The sequence below is a fragment of the Mesoplodon mirus genome (assembly GCF_964341445.2).
Source record: "Mesoplodon mirus genome assembly, chromosome: 14".
Taxonomy (NCBI): Eukaryota; Metazoa; Chordata; class Mammalia; order Artiodactyla; family Ziphiidae; genus Mesoplodon; species Mesoplodon mirus.
In genome coordinates, this window is record NC_138990.1 from 31,192,401 (window position 1) to 31,211,282 (window position 18,882).

At 40.2% G+C, this 18,882-nt stretch overlaps 1 protein-coding gene across 1 annotated transcript in view; it reads left to right on the forward strand.

Moving 5' to 3' along the window:
* CPSF3 (cleavage and polyadenylation specific factor 3) overlaps positions 1 to 16,278 on the forward strand; it is a 42,175-nt gene extending 25,897 nt beyond the window's left edge. The window contains exons 12-18 of the mRNA XM_082642052.1: positions 1,775 to 1,883; positions 3,037 to 3,135; positions 4,663 to 4,757; positions 6,345 to 6,432; positions 12,179 to 12,248; positions 14,230 to 14,326; positions 16,089 to 16,278. Coding sequence (XP_082498178.1) covers positions 1,775 to 1,883; positions 3,037 to 3,135; positions 4,663 to 4,757; positions 6,345 to 6,432; positions 12,179 to 12,248; positions 14,230 to 14,326; positions 16,089 to 16,190 — 660 coding nt within the window. The 3' untranslated portion in view covers positions 16,191 to 16,278. The remainder of the gene's footprint in view (positions 1 to 1,774; positions 1,884 to 3,036; positions 3,136 to 4,662; positions 4,758 to 6,344; positions 6,433 to 12,178; positions 12,249 to 14,229; positions 14,327 to 16,088) is intronic.
* Positions 16,279 to 18,882: the final 2,604 nt, after the last annotated feature.

Sequence of the window (18,882 nt, forward strand, 5' to 3'; positions counted from 1 at the left end):
AGTAGTTTGTTGAGGATTTTTGTGTCTATGTTCATCAGTGATATTGGCCTGTCATTTTCTTTTTTTGTGATATCTTTGTCTGGTTTTGGTATCAGGGTGATAGTGGCCTCTCAGAATGAGTTTGGAGGTGTTCCTCCCTCCGCAATTTTTTGGAAGAGTTTGAGAAGGATAGGTGTTAACTCTTCTCTAAATGTTTGATAGAATTCGCCTGTGAAGCCATCTAGTCCTGCACTTTTTGTTGTTGGAAGATTTTAAATTATAGTTTCAGTTTCATTACCTGTGACTGGTCTATTTATATTTTCTAATTCTTCCTGGTTCAATCCTGGAAGGTTGTACTTTTCCAAGAATTTGTCTATTTCTTCCAGGTTGTCCATTTTATTGGCCTATAGTTGCTTGTATTAGTCTCTTATGATCTTTTATATTTCTGCAGTGTCAGTTGTAATCTCTCCTTTTACATTTCTAATTTTATTGATTTGAGTCCTCTCCCTATTTTTCTTGATGAGTCTGGCTAAAGGTTTATCAATTTTGTTTATGTAAGAACCAGCTTTTAGTTCTATTTATCTTGGCTGTTGTTTTCTTTGTTTCTATTTCATTTATTTTTGCTCTGATCTTTATGATTTCTTTCCTTCTACTAACTTTGGGTTTTCTGTGTCTAGTTTCTTTAGGTGTAAGGTTAGATTGTTTATTTGAGATTTTTCTTGTTTCTTGAGGTGAGCTTAAATTGCTATGAACTTCCCTCTTAGAACTGCTTTTGCTGTAAAAAAATTTTTTTTGACTCTAGAACTGAAAACACACTTTAGGTATATGTGTCATTTTTATATTTAACTTTATACAGGCATAGAGAAACTGTTGTCAATATCTGTTACCCCAAATGTAGTTTTGTATTAGAGTGTTGTTCTGTTATTTTAGCCATAATTTTATTTAAAATCATTAGCTTTAGTTATTTTTTTCCCTCAAGTGTAATAACCTTACTTCGGGAGAAGTCAGATTTATGGCAGCCATCCTCAGGCATGTAAAACAGAAACTAAGAAGGAGGTAAAGAAATCAGATCCGCAAAAACTATCAAAAAACCCATGCAGTTTACCGTCGAGAATTGTCAGGCCAAGCAGTTGTGTGCGTGGTAAGAAATCAGCATGTTGGGAACTAGCACACAGCTGAATAAAGAAAGAAACCTAGGCTGGCAGCAGAGGGTGAAGCCAGAAGTACCACTCAGTCTTGTTCTCCAAGGTACTTGGTTCTCCCGGCAGACACCTCATCAGCATCCGGGATGTCACTGCACCGAAATCAGCCTCCTTAGGTCACCAGCATTTAAGGAGAAAATAATGCCAACAATGCTGCTGCTTTTTGGATCTGGCATGGCCGTGCATCTTTGTATTTTGGGGCTCCTCCATGTACAGGGTTGAGAGCCAGCCTGAGGGAGCCACACACGTCTGGCCCTCGGTTGCTGTCCTTCCCACCATGCTGTCTCTGTTGAGAGCTTTTTTAAGCCCCAGCACCCAGTAGGTTTACTTGGTTGCTGAGCTGATTGGAACTGACGGAACCTAACCATTCTTGCCAGATCTGCACCCGTGAGTCTTGCCTTTGGTCTCTTGGTAACCTTGTTACTGCCCTGGTTGTAGAGGTATATAACATTTTATACTTTTCATGTTTAGATTCATGGGTTGTTTTCATGGTTCAAATGGTCATCATTATGATTGGGTCCCTGAATAATTAATTTCGTTTTACAAGATTCTGTTCTCTTCACATTGTTGTTTTTTTTTTTCCTTTTTAATAGGTCATGGGCTTTTTAGCAGACAAAAAACCAGAACAGGGCCAGCGGGTCTCAGGAATACTTGTTAAAAGAAACTTTAATTATCACATACTTTCTCCTTGTGACCTCTCTAGTAAGTATACTATTAAATGTCAAATGTAATTTGATTTTAGCATTTAAAGAAAATGTTCAGAAACTTCTCTTACCCAGTGGCCAAATCTTAAGTAACAGCCAAATAACAAAGTATAAATAGTTGAAACTTAATAATCTAGTTAGCTTTATTTGAAAAAAAAAAATCTTCCTTGAACTATTACAATATTTAAATAACTTTTTTCTTAATTGGAAACATAAGTTCCCCTGTAAGACAGATTGACTACTGCCTTCTGAAGCCTGTCTTCTACCTTTCACCATGGACTACTGCTTTTATTTCCTGAAGTAATTTTGGACTCCCCACACAAGCTTTTTGATTTTTATGACCTGTAGTGTTAAGTTGTTTGCTGGGCCTTGTGTTTTATGCACGTGTAAATGCTAAGCTGTCATTACTTTTGCAGTAACTACGATATTATCTTTAAGTAGATAACTGTGCTCAATTTTATTTATATGGCACTAATAAATTAAAAGTGCTTTATCAAGGAATAAGAAATAGCAGCAGTGTTCAGGTGTTCAACTGTGAGATAAGCCAACTGTCAGCTTTCAGACTATCACACAGTAGAATATAACTTCTTCCATTAACAGTTGTTGAGGTCTTACTGTATGCCAGGCACTGTGCTAGGTGCTGGAGGACTAGAGAGGTACTAAGAAGCACAGTCCCAGCCCTTGAAAAACTGTCTGTTGAGAGAAACCATCCTGTGAAGAGCTAATCACAGTATTTTCCTGGGACATACAGAAGCGCAGGATAACATGTAAGGAGAGAATGGTCCTAGAAGGGTTGGGAAAAGCATTGCATACCAGGTAGCTCTCATGCCAGGTGGTGAAGGATAGCTAACCAGAAGAGATGGCAGAGGACAGCTGGCTTACTGGCTTTGAGATGTTAGGGACCAGATGTGTCTTGGAGAATGAGAGTGCCTTCTTATGGCTGAAGCACAAGTTAACTGTTGGCCAGGGTAGGGGTGGGGAGGAGTGTCGGATGGGAACCAACTGTGGAGCACTTGGTTAGCTTGACAAACATGTTCTCACATACTGTGCTTTTACTTCTCTTTTCTTTACTCCTGGTATGTGTTTGCAAATTGTATTTTGTGAGACTAGTATTGTTTCCTAAAGTATATTTATTCGAATTTCCTCTCCAGATTATACTGACTTGGCCATGAGCACTGTAAAGCAGACCCAAGCCATTCCATATACTGGTCCTTTTAATTTGCTTTATTACCAGCTACAGAAATTGACAGGTGTGTATATTTATTGACATTCACTTAACTGTTTTCTAGTTTTGAGTAAGATAATTATATATCTAGGAAAGGATGTTAATTTTGGTATTTATGTCAGAATTGCACAAATTTTCTTTGTACTTTACTTGGTCATGTTACTACCACCTTTAGGTGAAAAATTTGAAAATACACTGATAAGCAATTTTTAAATCTCATAATACCTCTTATTATGATGCACTTAAAATTCTAAAATTGTCAGTAGTCTTTGCTTCTTGTGTTTAAAATCTACTTTAGCTACTACACCTAGATTTTATCATAATTTCTTTGTTCAGTGAAAATAATTTTTCTGGTTCCATCAGTACAAACCTTTACAGCAAGTTATATAAGAGTGCATGACCCCTGGCCAAAGGCCAGTAAAAAGTAAACCTATTCTGTTTATATTAGACCATTTTGAATTAGAGATTTTTGTGTATTAACATCATGAGAGGTGAAGAGTTAAGGTAAAAGGCGTGGGCGCTCTGATAAGCAGGAACACTTCAGATCAGAGTTACGCTTTCTATGAATATGCTCTTTGTAATTCATACAGTGAAGTACTGCCATAAAATAAACCAGTAGAATATATCTTTTTTTACTTCAGACCTCATGTTAGAATTATAGGTTATAACACAAGAAGTTAATAAAATACATCTGAATTAATCCTTAACTAAGAAGTTACTACTGGGAAGACCAGAAAAGCCTTGTCTTAGACAATGGAATTTCCCTGTAGAACCTTTAACCTCATGAAGACAGACGGTAGAAGTGACGTAGTTGATGAGGTTCGTGTTAAATTTTAAGATGTTGGTCACTAAATCCCTTGTACAAACATAGGTGTTTGACAGTGACCAAAGTTTGCAACTGATAAGATGTTTAATGTCCAAGGTAAATCTTATCTAGTTATATGAATATTTATAATACATGTTGAGATCTTTTAGTTGCTATAAGCAATTAATATAAAACTTCGCTACTTGGGCTTCCCTGGTGGTGCAGTGGTTGAGAGTCCGCCTGCCAATGCAGGGGACACGGGTTCGTGTCCCTGTCTGGGAAGATCCCACATGCCGTGGAGCGGCTGGGCCCGTGAGCCATGGCCGCTGAGCCTGAGCGTCCGGAGCCTGTGCTCCGCAACGGGAGAGGCCACAACAGTGAGAGGCCCATGTACCACACAAAAAAAAAAAAACAACTTTGCCACTTAAAATCTGCCTACACACAAGTTATTAAATTTTTTTCATTGTGTATCACCTTATTTCAGCTATCTCTATAAACAAATGAATAATTATATTCTAGAAGATTATTTAAAAAATTTTTTATGCTGGCTTTCTCAAAGTTTTTTTATTTATATACAATTTTGAAAGGTTACTTTCCATTTACAGTTGTCACAAAATATTGGCTGTATTCCCTGTGTTGTACAGTACATCCTTAGCCTTACACCTAGTAGTTTGTACCTCCCACTCCCCCCCTTATATTGCCACCCACCCAAAAAATTATATACATCTTACAACTTCTTTTTTTCAGGTGATGTAGAAGAATTAGAAATTCAAGAAAAACCCGCTTTGAAAGTGTTCAAAAATATTACTGTAATACAGGAACCAGGAATGGTGGTATTAGAAGTAAGATCATTTACCTAAACAAGGAGGGGAAAAAAGTTTTGAGTTCACATGTAAATGTAGAGAAAATTGGGTTCTTCCCAATCAGGAAAAAAATTTTTGGAAAATATATATGTATATATTTTTCTTTCCAAGATCAACATTAGATATAACATAACTAAGCATTTTCTATATAGTTACAGTAGCATAGAAACTAATAATAAATTAAGACAATATTTAGTATGTGAAATGAGCAGAGGTCTTTCATCTGAGTGAGTCTTAACAGATTTTGTGGTACCACAGGTGTCTTCAGTTATATCAAAAGGTCTTAAAATTATCAAGATAAAAATATAATTCTGTTACTTTAAAGCAAACAAACTTGTCATGCAACACTTCTTAAGAGAGTGGAATTCTGAAGATTCAAATAAGCAATATTAAAATGACCCAAATCCACTAAGGCTAGAAATCATTAATTTAGGTAAATGTGGTTGCCACTGTTAGAATTTTAAATCCATACTGCTTAGAATTTAGAACCCAGACACCAAATGACTTTGATGGTTGATTTTAATAGATTAGCATCAGTTAAGTTTAAAGAAGGACTTTCAAAGTGAATCCTGGAACGGAATGATACAGAGAGATACTTTGTTACTCTGCCTCAAGGTTGAATGTAAATTTCCCAGTTATATGGTCAGCTATTCTGTCATACATATTATTTTTTTAAACAGAGAAAGATCTGTCAGCTCTGGTTCCACTGCAGTTCACTGATTTAAGTCTGAATTTGATTTATAAGGCTAAAGGTAACTGGAGAAATTATCAAGAGGAATAGTTATCTATAACATAAAGTTACATATAATAATATATAAAGTGTTATCTGTGAAAGGGGAAAAGTTGTTAGAGACATTAGTTTGGTTCTTGCTACCAAATACAATTAGAGAATGCATTTTTTATTCCCTAGAATTAACAGATCAAAGAAGATCTTAGAGGAAGTTTTTCAAGTGACTCGTGTTGCTCGTAAAAGTACTCTTTGGAGAGAGAATTAAAAGAAGGGGGTTACTCATTCCTGAAGTAATTCATCTGGTCTCACCCTAAACTGGTAGACATGGAAAACTTTCTTAGAGCAGCGGGCACATGGCACAGTGTCAGGGGATCTTAGGCTTTATGTGAGAAACAAAAGTAAATCTTTAAAAATATTACTGTCTATGCTACTAAAATATAGTGACTAGGAATTTGAGTTTGAGTCACAGAACCAGCAATTAATTACTGCTTATGTTATCTTGCGCAAGTTACTTTTGAGTCAGTTTACTCCTTTATGATGATGTGAGAGTTCAATGAGATGATGCATATAAGGCAGTTGCCACAAAGGACATGCTCCGTGCATTTTAGTGTTGTTTAAAAAAAAAATTAGAGAATTCCAGCATTACTAATTAATTTCAGTAAACAATGGGTTTACTGAAATTAATTAGTAATGCTAATCAATTTCAGAAAACAATTGATTTCAGTGAAATGCTAGAAGCAATAGTCCCACACATATAGTCCGTGGATGGGTGGTAGTGATTGCAGCTCTGGGGGTTGGCTGGGTTGTACCTCCCTAATTCTGCCTCTTGTTTTCAGTGGCTGGCAAACCCTTCCAATGATATGTATGCAGATACAGTAACAACCGTGATATTGGAAGTCCAGTCAAACCCGAAAATAAGGAAAGGTACAGAATTACTTCATTTTTATCACTTCTTTCATTTCTCCCATGGTTCTTTGAAATAAAAAGCAGAAAACAAGAGTCCTAAAGAACTTAAAATATCCTGATTTTTTCATTCCTGTAACTTTTAAGATATGATATATGCATAACAATGTGTATTACTAATATTTTACTTTTTGTCCTGAGTCTTCATTCATGCTGTAAAAACGTGGCTGCAGTTAACACGAAGATAAAAATCTCTTAGTAACAGTCCTCTTAAAAACAATTTAATTGGAAATTCCAAAATATTGCTGAATTGAGCCGGAATGTCTAATAGGAAAGTATGCTGCTATATTTGTGTTGAATAAAACTTGTTGAATAGAATGGAATTTCCACATGGGACAATTTTGCAGTAACTTTCTTTCCTTTTCTAAGAAGCAATTTTCAATCAAAGAAAACACCAATGAAAATATTTTTGTGTCATTTCTTTTTTTTTTTTTTCCCGGTATGCGGGCCTCTCACTGCTGTGGCCTCTCCCGTTGCGGAGCACAGGCTCCGGACGCGCAGGCTCAGCGGCCATGGCTCACGGGCCCAGCCGCTCCGCGGCATGCGGGATCCTCCCGGACCGGGGCACAAACCCGTGTCACCTGCATCAGCAGGCGGACTCTCAACCACTGCGCCACCAGGGAAGCCCTGTGTCATTTCTTTATAGTTTGATTCTGTTTTATACATAATTCAGTATAACACATTACGGTGCACATATACGGTAGCCCTTTGTGTTCCTGTGGGAAGAAGCCACCCTTGAAATATTCTGGGAAGCCTCACATGGCAACAGATCTCTGATAGAATATTTTTGTTTCTTAAAATTTTTTTAAAAAGTAAGCAAATAGTTAGTTCTTTGACTTCAGGAGAAAAAAGCTTGGGTAACCACTTCATAATCCATCTGCTTGTAATTGGTCACATCTATAACATGAAACTAATAAATGCCTAGACAAATCTAAATTATTCATCTAAGTTACTGGTAAGTTTTTGAATTTGAATAATAGTCATTGTAAAATTACAATTTGGACACTATTTGATAATTTGTTTTAGTTGAATTAATTAGTGGGTAATGGATACCCCTGTGTGCCTGTAACATAAGAGATGGCGCTGTGCATTCATACAAGCCACAGAAGAACATCACACCTTGGATTCTCACATGATGTTCAGTATCACAGTCTTTGCCTGGGGGTACAAATACATTCATGCCAGAACAGTTTTAAAGGCGGTTGTCGGTTTTCTCTTATTATTTTACATTTTTCATATCTTAGATGGTAAAAATATAAAAATGGGGGGGCTGTGTGGGAAAGAGGACCTTTTACCAAGGTCATAACTAATTCGTGGTGCAAAGTTAGGAGCAGCGAAGTGAGAGACAGGATTAAGTGCAGACACCAGGAGTGAGATCAAGGCTGGAGCGCGTGAGCCGGCCCACCTCCCCCTGCTGACGCCCAGCTCGCCAGGAGCACGGCCCCTTCGCCTCGTAGCATGGCCTTGGTCACTTGGAGTCAAACACTTCTGAACTGAATTGTGTTTTATCCTCCAAGGTTGCTTTCTGTTCGTGAAATTCTGATAACTTTTTTGTAAAATGAAGTCAGATATTTATACTTTACTGAAAAATGAAATTTCTATGCAAAAATGACACTTTTCCAAGGCCAGTTAGGATGTTGTGTGGTCTTCGGGGATGTTAAGTACCTGAGCTCCTCTAAGCCCATTTCCACACTGGGTGGCAGAAGAGGGGACCCAGCGCGTGTTGGTGTGAGATTGTCAGCTATGTTGTCAGGATGTCATCTGCTGTTCCAGTGAAGACTCCACCTAATGATTGTGCTGAAAAACCGAAAAGATGCTGTGGTTTAACAGATAATCACCAAATATTTAATGCCTGTTGTACAGGAAGGAATACATGAGCTATCGTTGCTTGGTTTGACTTTATCTTGGGTATTTCTCTTAGCGCTCTGGTCCAAAGTGAAAATACACCTTTTCTCTGATCTGCACTAGCGGAACTAAACATAATCATCCTACTCTTAGTGATGCATCTGAAACTAATTATAAAAACATTCGTTCACTAAGTTAAGCCTCTGGGCATTTTGGAAGAGGTTCATTGCTGAGAAGTCAGAACAGGCATTTTCCATGAGTGACTGTAAAAGCTAACTGGCTGCCTCATATTTCCTGGTTTGTCCCCACTTTGTGGTGTATCGAGAGTGGGATTTTATACTCTTCTGGGTAATGAGGTGCTTCCTTACTTTCTTTTAACAGTCATTTGACAGATGCTTACTGAGCACCTGCTATTTAGTGGGTATTATTCTAGGTGCTTAGGGTACATCCATGAACAAAGCAAACAGATGCTGGCCTTGTAGGAGCTGATGCTCTAATGAGGGCTGGGCAGCTTGATCGGGTTTGGAGTGGGCACAGATGCATAGGGCTTTGTCGGCCATTTTAAGGCTCTGGACTTGTCGTCGGAGTGAAATGGGTTACGTTGTAGGGTTTTTCATTACTCTGGTGTTTATTGAGAGGAGACTGTGAGGAGGGAAGGTATGAAAGCTGACAGGTTCCAGTGAGGAGCTTTCGTGGTCATGAGGTGGGAGATAGAGGCTCAGGCCCGGGTGGAAGTGCTGGAGGAAGCAGAAAGTGGTTGGATTCTGGAGAAAGTAAAGCCAGCAGAGTATTTCCTGATGGATTAAATGTGGAGTATGAGAAAGGAAACAGACAAGATGAGTTTTAAAGAGATAAGACAGTGACCCGAGGCGTGTATATGATACATCAATATGGAAAGTTGTCCCCTGTGGGGCTAAGTTATTAAGCAGGGGTTTAATAAGTAGTACTTGCTCCTTCAGAAGATGAAAAAGTATCACAAGGACTAGCACATACCCTCTCTTCAAAGTTGAGGGTGTTCATTCTATATATTTATCATTTAAACTAATTGGCTTTATCCTATCCAAATTTGATATTTTAACATTTTAGAGCAGAGTCAGCAGCTATGGCCCCTGAGCCAAATCCAGTCCTCCACCTGATTTTTGTAAATAAAGTTTTATTGAAACACAGCTACAGGACTTCCCTGGCAGTCCAGTGGTTAAGCCTCCATGCTTCCACCCGCAGGGGGCGCAGGTTCGATCCCTGGTCAAGAAACTAAGATCCCACATGCCTCATGGCATGGCCAAAATGTTTTTAAAAAAGAAAAGAAAGAAACAGCCAGGCCCATTTGTTTATATGCCATCTAATGCTGCTGTCTGAGCTACCACCGCAGGGTTGAGTAGTTGCAGCAGAGACCATGTGGTCCACAAAGCTTAAGATACGATCTGGCCATGTACGGAAAAAGTTGGCCAGCTCTATTCTAGAAACACTCACTTCTGTGAAACACTGATTCTTCTTTGATAGCATTTGCTCCCTTTTCATTTCTTAGCCTGCTGACACTTTGGTCCAGATTCTGGAAATACAATTATATCTGTATCTGTGTATGTGTTTAGCTCCAACTTCCATTTATATATAGTCCCCCTATTCTCACTGAGGACACATGAGAAATCTTATACATTTTCAAAGTGTATTCTTTAATGTCCTTATATTCCTTTACATTCTTCTGTTTCACACTGTACCTGTTTTCAGCATGTCTGTGCCCTGTTTTGACACATAGACCTAAGGGCAGATAGATGTATGTGTATGAGTGTATGACTTCACATTTAGTATAATCTCATGTATCTGAGGAGTTTGTCATAAACATTAGTAATAAATATATACACACACTTTGGATTTTTTTTTTTTTTTTTTTTTTTTTTGCAGTACGCGGGCCTCTCACTGTTGTGGCCTCTCCCGTTGCGGTGCTCCAGACGCGCAGGCTCAGTGGCCATGGCTCACGGGCCTAGCCTCTCCACGGCATATGGGATCTTCCCGGACTGGGGCACGAACCCGTGTCCCCTGCATCGGCAGGCAGACTCTCAACCACTGCGCCACCAGGGAAGCCCTGGAAAATTTCTTTTAATAGACAATTTCATAGCTTAGATGTTTGCTTTTTAATAATGTGTTTTATGAGATTGTTTTTACATGTCAGCTAAGTGCTTAATACTTAACAGAATTGATTATAATTAAAGTATAAAAGTTTTATTGTATAGTTTTCTTGGCTGGCATTTAGTTACTTGTATATTCAATTAAAACCGATGAATTTAAAATTAGAGTGACTATGGTCTGAACTATAGAACAATTTAGGAGAAATGACAACTTGGCTCTTTTCCACAGAGTAGATTCACCACAGTCAACTTGAGAACATACACATTACTCCAAAAAGAAACATTGTGTATCTTTTAGCTATAATTCCCCATACTCCCCACTCTCCCCAACTCAAGGCAACCACTAATCTACTTCTGTCTCTCTGGATTTACCTATTCTGGACATTTCATATAAATGGAATCCTACAAAAGGTAGTCTTTTGCGTCTGGTTTCTTTGAGTTGGCGTAATGTTTTCAAGGTTCATCCATGTCTTTCATAAACAACCTCTCCTGGCCATGTGTTGTGTTTTTATTGACACTCTAAGGTTAAAACCTGAAACTATGATGTTTGAATTTACTAATGAACAGCCAGTGAGCTTTTCATGCCTGGGGGATTGTAAAAATATAGAATTGTGTGGCTGAATTCAACTACATAAACAACAAGCATAAAGACTTTAAAAAAAAAAAAAGGTTCATCCATGTCGTAGCATGAATCAGTACTTCGTTCCTTTTTATGGCCAAATAATCTTCCATTGTGTAGATATAGCACATTTGGTTTATCCATTCATTTGATGATGAACATTTGGATTGTTTCTACTGTTTGGCTATTGTGAATAATCTTGCTATAAACCTTCATGTACAAGTTTCTGTACAGACATGTTTTCACTTCTCCTGGGTCTATGGAGTAAAATTATTGGGTCATATGTTAACTCACTTTTTAACTTTTTGAGAAACTACCAGTTAATTCACTGTTTTGTTGCTGGTGATGAACTGGGAGGTACTTAGTGATATTCCCCGGGCAGTATTGAAACTTCATATCAAGTATGGCTCATCTCCCTGAACTGTCGGATTACTTTGTTTTAGGGGAAGAGCTACGTAATCTAACTGGCAAGCGATGTTAAATATTTTATTTAAATATTATATGTAGTAGAACTGCTAAATTTACTTAATAGTTTAGATAAAACAAAAACTTCAGAGCTCTCCGAGGATGGATGTGCTCCGAGACCTCTTGGAGTTCTAATTTCACTCACTTCTGCTCATAAATATGGAAAAGACGGGGCTTCCCTGGTGACGCAGTGGTTGAGAGTCTGCCTGCCGATGCAGGGGACGCGGGTTCGTGCCCCGGTCTGGGAGGATTCCATATGCCGCGGAGCGGCTGGGCCCGTGAGCCATGGCCGCTGGGCCTGTGCGTCCGGAGCCTGTGCTCCGCAAGGGGAGAGGCCACAACAGTGAGAGGCCCGCGTACCGCAAAAAAAAAAATAAATAAAATAAAAAAAAAACATGGAAAAGACGGAGAAACATTGGAAATAAATTTTTAAATAATCTTTATTGTCACTTGTGGTTCCTTAACAAGAACATGAAATAAAGTGATGAAAATATCAATTTGCCTCAGCAGGTAGATGCTCTGTATACATTTGTCACTTGAAGGATTCTACAATTTTCCACTTTGGTTTCTCAGCAACTACATTCTAATTATTGATTTGGAAATTATTCTGAACAGGAATTTGGAAATTGAACCCTCTGTTGCTTTTTTTCCCCAGGTGCAGTACAGAAGGTTTCTAAAAAATTAGAAATGCACGTTTATAGCAAGAGGTTGGAGATCATGCTCCAGTAAGTGTTGCATCTGTTACCGCTCAACAGGGTGCCAGGGGTGGGGTCAGACAAGGTCACTTAACTGGTCTGGGTGCCTCTGTTTCTATCAGTGAAGCAGTTTGAACCACTTCCTTCTAGCTATACACTCTAGCCAGTTCTGAGAACATGTGACCTGCTTGGTCAGCCACTTCCCTGTGAAATACGTTTCACTTAATATAGAGCCTCAGGATGCTTTTCCGTGGCTGGAGTAGCTGAATAAAGCATTGTTATCAAGGACGTGCTAAAATCTTAACCTAGTGTTACTGTACCTTTAAGAATTATTATACGTACTTACTTCCCCTTAAATGTGAATTCCACGTTAAGAATGTTTTTTTAGACTCTTGTCAGTAAATCTGTAAACTATGAATTACCTTTAAACTCATGTTTTTCTTACATGCCAGATACTAGGTTTTTCCCCTTTCCTCCAGTACTTGTTAAGCCTGATTTCAGAATGGTTTTTTCCAAATAAAATAATCATATAAAACTGTTTCTTGGGACTTCGCTGGTGGCACAGTGGTTAAGAATACGCCTGCCAACGCAGGGTACATGGGTTCGAGCCCTGGTCCGGGAAGATCCCCCTTGCCATGGAGCAACTAAGCCCATGTGCCACAACTACTGAAGCCCAGGTGCCTAGAGCCTGTGCTCTTCAACAAGAGAAGCCACTGCAATGAGAAGCCTGCTCGCCGCAACTAGAGAAAGCCTGCGCACAGCAATGAAGACCCAATGCAGCCAAAAATAATAAATTCATTTAAAAAAAAAACTGTTTCTTAGTGGACAACTACAACTTAAGCTTATGTATTGTACCCCAAAAAGGAAAAATAAAAAGGTTGAATTTAGTTTTATAATTTCAGCATCTAGCACAGTGCCTTGAACATATAGCAGATCTCTCAAATACTTGTTGAATAAATGCTTCCATTTTTAAATTTTTTATTTTTTATTTATTTTTGGCTGCATTGGGTCTTTGTTGCTGCGTGCGGGCTTTTCTCTAGTTGCAGCGAACGGGGGCTACTCTTCATTGCAGCACACAGGCTTCTCATTGCAGTGGCTTCTCTTGTTGTGGAGCACGGGCTCTAGGCACATGTGCCTCAGTAATTGTGGCATGCGGGCTCTAGAGCACAGGCTCAGTAGTTGTGGCTCGTGGGCTCTAGAGCACAGGCTCAAGAGTTGTGGTGCATGGGCTTAGTTGCTCCACGGCATGTGGGATCTTCCCGGAACAGGGTTTGAACCCCTGTCCCCTGCATTGGCAGGCAGATTCTTAATCACTGCACCACCCAGGAAGTACCAATGCTTCTATTTTTAAATTGAAAGTTACTTAACTAGACGTTTTGAGGTGCTGTGCATGTTTGGAGATTTTTATGTTAACACTTCTGTTCCTTCCTTTCCTCAAAATTCCACACTGATAATCTTTTAAAGCAGCCATTTAGTGTCTTTTAAAAAATGGATGCTAGGCTTTAAATGGTGACTTTGCCTACAGAAGTCGTCTCACATCTTCAGAAGTGTTCTTGGTGTTGTCATTTTGATTTTAAAAAGCATCCCTGTCATACAAACTAAAAAGCAGGCAACGGTGCAGGAGCGCTGATTTCCATTGCTGGTTAAAAGGCAGCGGGTTCTGTGTTTGTTGGTTTCCAACCCTGTGGCTATAGCAGTCCCAGGTCTGGGTAAAAAGGGCTCATTACCAAAATTAATGTAGGTTAAGATAATGTATATAAAGTGCAATACCTGCTGAATGGAGCATTCTTAATGAACGATAGCTGTGTATTTCACCTGTATTATAAAATGAACAAAGTATGTGAAAGTAAATAATTAAGAAGTACATCTCAGGGGTAGATACAGTCAGTATTCTACTTCAGAACTAGGGCCTATCTTCAATATTATATTATTTCTCCCCAAATATATAAAATTGTACTTTATATATTTGTAAAGCATTTTCCACTAATACTGCATCTTTGTTTATCTTAAGGGACATATTTGGAGAAGACTGTGTTAGTGTAAAAGATGGCTCTATTCTTAGCGTCACAGTGGACGGAAAAACTGCGAACATAAACTTGGAGACACGGGTATGTAGTTGTTGGTTCCTACATTTTAAGACACTTGGGAGATAAAGTGAAAGCAAAAATAATCTGTTTTGCAGTTTACTTTTGCATTTGGCATTTTCTTCCAGTTTTTTTCCTACGTTTTCTTAATAGATTGTGTTTACGCTATCATATGTCAGGTTTTACATCCTTTTTATTTCTCTGTCATAAGCGTTTTTCCATTTGCTGCATAGTACACATTTCCCTTGTCTTTATTACTCCACTGTTTTCCATTTTCATACTATGCTTTAATCCACCTCAGCATTTCTCTACTTTGGCATCCAGTTGATTCCAGACTTTCAGAGAAGCTGCTCTTCTGTTTGCAGCAAGTTCCAAGTGGTTTTTCCAAACAATAGAACTTGAGAGCGTGAGGCCCACGCCCACCGCACCCTGCAGACCTCTCATAATTATTTCACAAGCATAAATGAATAAGTATAATCTTCCTTGTGGGGTTGTTTTTGAAGATTACAACAGTTCTACTAAACAAATAACATGTTTGGGGTTTCTACTGTATATTCTTTTGAGAAAACGCTAGATTTATTTTACCTCGATAGAAAAATAAGCTAAGAACATAAACAATTCACTAGAGAAGAAATATAGAGAGCCAGTAAACATATGAAACAAATGTTCAGATCAGATCCACTAATAATTAAAGGAAATACAAATTGAAAGTATGAAATATCACTGTTTCTGAGCTTATACTGGCACAGATTAAAAACAGTGATATGACCCAGTGATGGTGAAAGAAGAGGGACACAGTTATTTTCAAGTGCCACATAGGACAGGGAGAAGGTTGTACGTTAGGTGGTGTGTTCTTTCTGCAGGGCGGTTTGGTGATCTGCATCAAAAGCCTTAAAAAAGTAAATACCTTTATCCACAATTCCACTTGCTGGATTTAACGAAGAAAATAATTAGGCAAGTGAGCAAAGATATATATATACAAGGATGTCTGTTTTAGTATTGATTAGCAAAACTGCAAGAGACCTAAATTTCTAAGAGTAGGATCTAATAAAATCACTGAATAAATCATGTGTATGGTGTACCCTTATACATGGAATACTACGTATACAGTCACTAGAAATGATTTATTCAGGTGCAGAGTTGTCCACCTACATTATTGAGTGGGGGGCAGTTACAAGATCGTCAATGTGCTGAATTATCCCATTTTTGTTTTAAAGAAATACACATGTATAGCCAGAAGTCTAGAAAGTTATGCACTGAAATGTTACCAGTGATTTATCATTAGGTTATAGAATTAAGGGTATTTTTTTTCTTTCCTAAATTTTTACATGAGGGATATTTATTGTGTGATAAAAATTGTTTTAAACAGCATAGTGTTTTGTAGTTAAGGAGTAACTGGAAGATGATTAGTGCATCTAAACCAAATTTAATACCAAATGTTGATTAGATGACCACATCCATTGCTTGCTAAGTAATTTGTGTTGCACAGACTAGATTCCTTGGAGTATTATTTACTAGATCCAAACATGGGCTTTGAAGTAAACATAGCTCACTTCACTTTCCCTTTATTCTTTTTTTCCCAAAGTTAATCTCTAACAAAGCCATCGTGCTCTCGGGAACGTGTCTGCATCCAGGTGCAGACCCACAGGTGTGCAGTGACTCTGGCTCTAAATAATCAAGACCCCCCGCCATGGGAAACGATTGTTCTTAAGGAGCATTAGTTTATCTTCCACATAATAATTCTAGACGCTTCCGCTGAAAGGCCTGTCTGTGCTCTCGCTTTCAGACTGCAGAGTGTGAAGAAGGGAGTGAAGATGACGAGTGCCTCCGAGAGATGGTGGAGCTGGCGGCCCAGAGACTGTACGAGGCCCTCACGCCCGTTCACTAGTAACCGTACGTCTCTGTAGATGTTAAAACTTTTTTGTAATGCTTGACTCTACTTCTGTTACTTAAAATAAAATACATTAATTTCTCTGGGGCAGCCTATTTACTTTTGATGGCAGATGGCCTTTATTCCAGCACCTATTTGAATACTGCTAAATTACCAACTAATTTGTCCATTATTCTAGCACTGCTAAATAAACTGCCATTACTGATCCTGCTTCTAGGGTTGTATGCAGCTCCCACTGAAACCTTTAAGGCCTGCTCATAGCAGCTGAAACAGAATGTCCTATTGTCCGTTTTCAGGAAGGAAATGAGTGATGGTTTGAATTTTCATATCCATTTTCTGAATTTGAATTAATAATTACATATTATCACTTCAAGTTTTAAGCCCTTTTTCTATTTCTTCCCTCCCATTATTCTTGACAAATTCCTTAATTTATATGTCTGTAAAATTGGGACTTTTGAGATTCAATAATATTTTCTTTGTATAATGTCTACGTTCAATTCAGAGATATTCAAAATATAATTTTTATGACTCAGGTTCAAAGGTTCGTCATGTGTGTTGAATCGTTTCATGTATAACTTAATCATTAATCCATTTTCTTCCAAGTACGAGCAGTTCAGACTTGCAAGTAACTGGACACAGGAGTGTCGGGTGCCGGGTGCTGAGGGAGCAGGTCGCCTGCCCGGGGCGGCTTTGGCCTCTACTTCAGTGAAGGGTCTGGCTGCTCCCTCCGCAGAGGGGGTGGGAACAAGCACGGGAAGGGGCCGCTGAAGAGCTCTTACACTCACCGTCAAGCTAAAGCCATCGGTCAGCCCCGCTCACTAACGGGCACTGACACTGCTTCGTCCTTCCCTGTGCTTTGGTGACACACTTCGGTGCCTGAATCTGAATTTTTACTTGAAACCAAATACATTTATTTCTATAAGATACCCTACTTTGTCTTTGGCCCAAACCAAAGGCCTAAGGGTCACCTTTTATAAGCGTCATATAAGAGTGTGTTATGATAGACGTTAAAACATTTTTAAGTTACAAAAACTACACACTTGGGATGTCTTTACCGCGCAGGTTATACACAGCAGAAGTGGCCAAGCCCTTTCTCCCGGTCCCTCCCCCTGAGGTGGTGAGTCCAGTTAAGGATTCTGAATCTGCTCTTGAATCTGTCCTCGTCTTATCTCCACTGGGGCTCGGAGTCCAAGTCATCTTTTCCCCTCTGGTTCCTGCCCCAGCCTCCCTTCCTCCTCTCCCTATAGCTGATACCTAAAATAACAGATCTGCTGAAAGCCTCCCTGCTGAAAATCCTTCAGGGTCTTTACTGTGATTAATTAGGATGAAATCCAAACACCTTAACTTGGCCTAACAGGGGTTCTCTACCCGGGCTGCATATCGGAATCACCTGGGGAGCACTAACAATGTACTGATGCCCACGACCTACCATCTGAAGTGCTGCTAGTTGGTCTAGAGTGGTGGTCCTTGATCAGCACATTCTTAAAGCTCCCAGTTGAGTGTAGTTGAAGCCTGAAGACGGGGTCCCGCTCTGTATCACCCTACCTGCCTCTCCAGCTCCAGCCATTCTCCCCCCAACACCCTACGTCCAAGCCACGGAAACGGCAGCTATTCTGACACACACTGCTCCCCTTCTGGTTTTCACCTTAAGCTCAGTTGTTTCAAGACACCCTTCTGGCTCGATTTTATCACAGCTGCCACACTTAATTGCGTGCTTGAGCAAACCTGAGCCAGGCTCTTGTCTCCTCTCTCAGCCCCCCCACCTTGGGTCCTGTCCTTGGCCCCTTCAGCCCAGTTGTAGCAAGAATCCCGCTGAGGCGGTTTAGCAAAACTCCCTCCCTCTTGGTCTGATCCCCCTGGGTCGCGGCTCAAATTCCTCATCCTGATGTCACCCTGCCCTGCCTTCAGCAAGAACCCTGTCAGGGCAGTTTAGCAAAGATTTCCCCTGCCTCTTAGTACTTTTACATTGCCCTGGCCCCTCACCCTGCTCCTTGGCTATAAATCCCTTTTCTTTCTTGTATGTAGGGTTTAGCCTAATCTCCCCTACTGCGGAAGCCCACCATCGCTGTCCTTCCTGGATAGTCGGCCTTACTGTCTTTAGCAAATGTCGTCAGCTTCTCTTTAACTGAGGTCAAAACGCTGGACAAATGCCTGCCTAATTTTACTTAACAAGAGAGGGCTGCGTGATGAACGAGCCCCTTGGAAGTGCCTGCGACTCGCTCAAACAACTGAGCCCACCTTCGCGGGGTGGGTGATGCTGGATCTGGTGGCAGCGCCAAATCGCTCTCCTTTCGGGGTTGGTTTCCACCTGGGGAACTGACAGGCGACAATGGCCAGAGGGCGGGTGGGCTCCCCGAGGGCAGGGTAGCCACGCGCGCCCCGCATCTAGCGACTCGGATAAGTGAACAAAACCCGAATGCATGCAGGAGGCCAAGCTTTTGTAAACGGACAAGAATGAGCTTTCCGAGAAGCAACAGCTATCTCACGCCTCAGAAGTGACCGGCTGCTCGCCGGAGCCCTGCTAGCGCGGCCCCTATGGGGCGACCCGGGAAAGAGAGCCAGCGGGCGAAGACAGCCAACGAACGAAGGCGTCGGACTCCGCAGGCGCCTCTGCCTCCCCGCCCCCGGGAAGCCCCGCCGCCCGGCCGCTCGCCTCGCCCGGATATCCGGCCGCTCGCCCCGCCCCCCG